Source organism: Conger conger, chromosome 7 (genome assembly GCF_963514075.1).
Source record: "Conger conger chromosome 7, fConCon1.1, whole genome shotgun sequence".
NCBI classification, from domain to species: domain Eukaryota; kingdom Metazoa; phylum Chordata; class Actinopteri; order Anguilliformes; family Congridae; genus Conger; species Conger conger.
The window spans coordinates 64,294,514-64,299,513 of record NC_083766.1 but is presented as its reverse complement, the minus strand read 5'-3'; the positions used below and the strand labels follow the sequence as shown (position 1 = coordinate 64,299,513).

Below are 5,000 nucleotides of genomic sequence, written 5' to 3'. Positions count from 1 at the left end.
CAACACGTATGAAAGATCCTGTGACCGTTAGAAGTACAGGTAGAGACAGAGAAACACCTGAAGTACAGGTAGAGACAGAGAAACACCTGAAGTACAGGTAGAGACAGAGAAACACCTGAAGTACAGGTAGAGACAGAGAAACACCTGAAGTACAGGTAGAGACAGAGAAACACCTGAAGTACAGGTAGAGACAGAGAAACAATCGAGACCATGCGAGTCTTAATACTGTACCTCAAGCAGGCTGAAGGGAGCCTCATTTTGAGTACTACGAACACAAAAACAGAGCATAATGTCAGCACATCCGAACTCCACCTCTATAACCAAACCTTCCAAAGATAATTAAACAAAGCAGATGCATCAATCACAAAAAATCAGTTCTTTAACACAATGTTTAAATGTGTGAATGAAGAAGTAAAACTTAAATTAAAATAATTAGATGAATTAAAAAACAAATGGTACTTATTAAACTGTCGAATTTCAAATGTGAAATAGTTTTATTGTTTGAAATTGAGCCTAAGAGAATTCTATTATGAGATACAACTGTCACTGCAAATCATTCCAGCATAAATACCACACAAATAATGCTGACCTGATACATTGGTCCAATTATGTGATAGCCAAAATAAATCTGTTTCAATATTAAATGAGAAAGGTTACTGAGTTAGCTGGATTACTGCACAGAGCAGGGTTACTGAGTCAGCTGGATTACTGCACAGAGCAGGATAACAGAGTTAGCTGGATTACTGCACAGAGCAGGATAACAGAGTTAGCTGGATTACTGCACAGAGCAGGATAACTGAGTTAGCTGGATTGCTGCACAGAGCAGGATAACTGAATCATTTACCTTAACCACTACACTGCAGTCATGTACCTTAACCACTACGCTACAGTCATGTACCTTAACCACTACACTACAGTCATGTACCTTAACCACTACACTACAGTCATGTACCTTAACCACTACACTACAGTCATGTACCTTAACCACTACGCTACAGTCATGTACCTTAACCACTACACTACAGTCATGTACCTTAACCACTACGCTACAGTCATGTACCTTAACCACTACACTACAGGGTCATGTACCTTAACCACTACACTACAGTCATGTACCTTAACCACTACACTACAGTCATGTACCTTAACCACTACACTACAGTCATGTACCTTAACCACTACGCTACAGTCATGTACCTTAACCACTACACTACAGTCATGTACCTTAACCACGACACTACAGTCATGTACCTTAACCACTACACTACAGTCATGTACCTTAACCACTACGCTACAGTCATGTACCTTAACCACTACACTACAGTCATGTACCTTAACCACTACACTACAGTCATGTACCTTAACCACTACGCTACAGTCATGTACCTTAACCACTACACTACAGTCATGTACCTTAACCACTACGCTACAGTCATATACCTTAACCACTACACTACAGGGTCATGTACCTTAACCACTACACTACAGTCATGTACCTTAACCACTACGCTACAGTCATGTACCTTAACCACTACACTACAGTCATGTACCTTAACCACTACGCTACAGTCATATACCTTAACCACTACACTACAGTCATGTACCTTAACCACTACACTACAGTCATGTACCTTAACCACTACACTACAGTCATGTACCTTAACCACTACACTACAGTCATGTACCTTAACCACTACACTACAGTCATGTACCTTAACCACTACACTACAGTCATGTACCTTAACCACTACACTACAGTCATGTACCTTAACCACTACGCTACAGTCATGTACCTTAACCACTACACTACAGTCATGTACCTTAACCACTACACTACAGTCATGTACCTTAACCACTACGCTACAGTCATGTACCTTAACCACTATACTACAGGGTCATGTACCTTAACCACTATGCTACAGTCATGTACCTTAACCACTACACTACAGTCATGTACCTTAACCACTACAATACAGTCATGTACCTTAACCACTACGCTACAGTCATGTACCTTAACCACTCCACTACAGTCATTTACATTCACCACAACACTACAGTCATGTACCTTAACCACACTGTTGTATGCACACTGATGTACAATGATGTACTCTGATGTATGCACACTGATGTACACTGATGTATGCACCCTGATGTACACCTCACCCTGCAGGGCTACCACTGATGTACACTGATGTACACTGATGTATGCACACTCATGTACATTGATGTACTCTGTTGTACACTGATGTACTCTGATGTATGTACACTGATGTACTCTGATGCACACTGATGTACTCTGTTGTACACTGATGTACTCTGTTGTACACTGATGTACACTGATGTATGTACACTGATGTACTCTGATGCACACTGATGTACTCTGTTGTACACTGATGTACACTGATGTATGTACACTGATGTACTCTGATGCACACTGATGTACTCTGTTGTACACTGATGTACACTGATGTATGCACACTGATGTACTCTGATGCACACTGATGTACACTGATGTACTCTGTTGTACACTGATGTATGCACACTGATGTACTCTGATGCACACTGATGTACACTGGTGTACTCTGTTGTACTCTGATGCACACTGATGTACTCTGATGTATGTACACTGATGTACACTGATGTACTCTGATGTATGCACACTGATGTACACTGATGTACTCTGATGTATGCACACTGATGTACTCTGATGCACACTGATGTACACTGATGTACAATGATGTACTCTGATGTATGCACACTGATGTACACTGATGTATGCACCCAGATGTACACCTCACCCTGCAGGGCTACCACTGATGTACACTGATGTACACTGATGTACTCTGATGTATGCACACTGATGTACTCTGATGTACTCTGATGTACACTGATGACTCGTCACCCTGCAGGGCAACCACTGATAAAGCCTGCAGGCCACATTCTGCAGATAAAAAACAATCAAAATAAAATGCTTACATTATATGCACAACTTGGAAAGATTTTCACATCCAAAGGGACACAAAATGACATTATCAGAATGCCTACCTGTAGAGTGGAGGCTCTGGACTGGCTGGTCTCGGTCAGGGCCGTGCCTCTGGGTAAACTAGAGACCATGTACCCAGGCCCCTTGGGCACAGGCTGCCTGACCACCACCTTTCCTTTGCGCGTCTGGGCTAAAAACAAGCTGTACCAGTAGGCATCGCTGGAGACCAGCGTGGAGTCCGCTGTGGTGGAGCTCCTCTGGCTGCTGACGCTGTTTCTGCACGGAGGCGTGGGCCCGGCGGGCTGGGCTTTCTGACACTTCAGCACGATGATCACCAGTATAGTGATCAATAACAGGAAGGACACCGAGCCCAGCCCCATCACCAGATACAGGTTTAAGTCTGAGAATATGTCCGGGTCCAGAGGGAGTTCCGTGGTTTCAGAAAGCGCTTTAATGACGCGCTCCACCGTCGATAATTTGATGGTGACTGTGGCAGAAAGAGCCGGATCTCCGTTGTCCTTGGCGACAACAACCAGCCTCAGGTGACGCGGGTCTCTGTAGCTGAACATCCTCATGGTCCGGATCTCCCCGTTGTACTGGTCCAGACTGAATAGAGTGGCGTCAGGAACCTGTAGAAACTGGTACGTGATGCGGGAGTTCTGCACAGAGTCTGCATCAATGGCGATCACCTTGGCGACCAGGTGTCCTTTATCCGTGGATCTGGGGATGGCTTCCTCCACCACAGAGCCCTGCGCGCGCCAGGGAGACACAATGCGTGGCGTGTTGTCGTTCTGATCCAGGATGACGATGTGCACAGTGACATCACTGCTGAGGGCCGGGGCCCCCGAGTCCCTGGCCTCGATGTGGAACAGGAACTCCTTCTCTCTCTCATAGTCAAACGTCTTCAGTGCGTAAAGATTCCCGTCCTCTGGGTTAATGGAGAACAGCATGGACATTGACGTGTTGAGTATCTCCTTCTCTACGATGAAGTAAACCAGGTACTGGTTCTCATGCAGGTCTGGGTCGAAGGCGGTGATGGAGCTGAGCAGGGAGCCGGGCGTGTTGTTCTCCATCACGGGGATGCTGTAGAAGGACTTAGGGAACAGAGGCGCGTTGTCATTCACATCCAGCAGCTGCAGCGTGAACGTCTCATTATCATACAGAGGGGGCGCGCCTCTGTCCGTTACTGTGAACGTGATGTCATACTCGGAGACCTTTTCACGGTCTAAGGGTTCTGAAACTACAAGTACGAAATATCCATCCAAAGACTTGTTCAGAGCGAAAGGTAACCGTTGGTTAATTAAAAGATCCACGTGGCCGTTGTCTCCGGAGTCTCTATCGCTAGTGCTGATTACTGCTATCACTGTTCCCATGGCAACATTCTCTTTTATCGTGCTCTTGATAGAGTTTATCGTGATTTCAGGATAGTTGTCATTCACGTCCGTGACAAATAATAACACTTTACACTCTCCCGACAGAGTGTTAGGGCCTTTGTCTTTAGCTTGAATGTACATTTCATACATTTTGGTTTCCTCAAAATCAATGACACCTTTGACTTTTATTTCTCCTGTGTTTTGATTCAGAGAAAACACTTCCTGCGTCTTCTCAGATGTGTACAGGATGAATGAATATTCGATCTCCGCGCTTGAGCCCTCATCTAAGTCTGTAGCGTTCAGCTTCAGTACAAGTGTCCCTAGCGGAGAATTCTCTGTAATATTAACGGAATAAACCTGCCGGTCAAACTGAGGGGCATTGTCATTCGTGTCCAGTACGCGCACAATGATGTTAGCAGTTCCGGACCGCGCCGGGACTCCGCCGTCTACAGCGGTGAGTATTAGATTATGTACCGCCTGTTCCTCCCTGTCCAAAGCCCTTTTCAAAACTAAACCCGCATATTTAGCTCCGTCGCTTCCACTCTGAATCTCAACTGAAAAATGCTCGTTTTCGCTGAGGTAGTATGTTTTCATTGAGTTCGTGCGCACGTCAGGGTCCACTGCATTGGTTAAAGACAATTTCT

General features: G+C 45.0%; 1 protein-coding gene and 1 long non-coding RNA gene across 2 annotated transcripts in view; one reads left to right on the top strand and one right to left on the bottom strand.

Moving 5' to 3' along the window:
• Positions 1-5,000, bottom strand: part of LOC133133161 (protocadherin alpha-C2-like) — a 7,833-nt gene that overhangs the window by 2,140 nt on the left and 693 nt on the right. Inside the window, exons 1-2 of the mRNA XM_061249214.1 lie at positions 3,046-5,000; positions 232-265 (exon numbers count right to left, since the gene is read on the bottom strand). The exon at positions 3,046-5,000 is cut by the window's right edge and continues 693 nt beyond it. Of these exons, the coding sequence (XP_061105198.1) occupies positions 254-265; positions 3,046-5,000 (1,967 nt within the window). The 3' untranslated portion in view covers positions 232-253. The remainder of the gene's footprint in view (positions 1-231; positions 266-3,045) is intronic.
• The window catches only part of LOC133133162 (uncharacterized), a 1,886-nt gene continuing 1,333 nt past the window's right edge, over positions 4,448-5,000 (top strand). The window contains exon 1 of the long non-coding RNA XR_009709191.1: positions 4,448-4,810. This is a non-coding gene — a long non-coding RNA (uncharacterized LOC133133162). The remainder of the gene's footprint in view (positions 4,811-5,000) is intronic.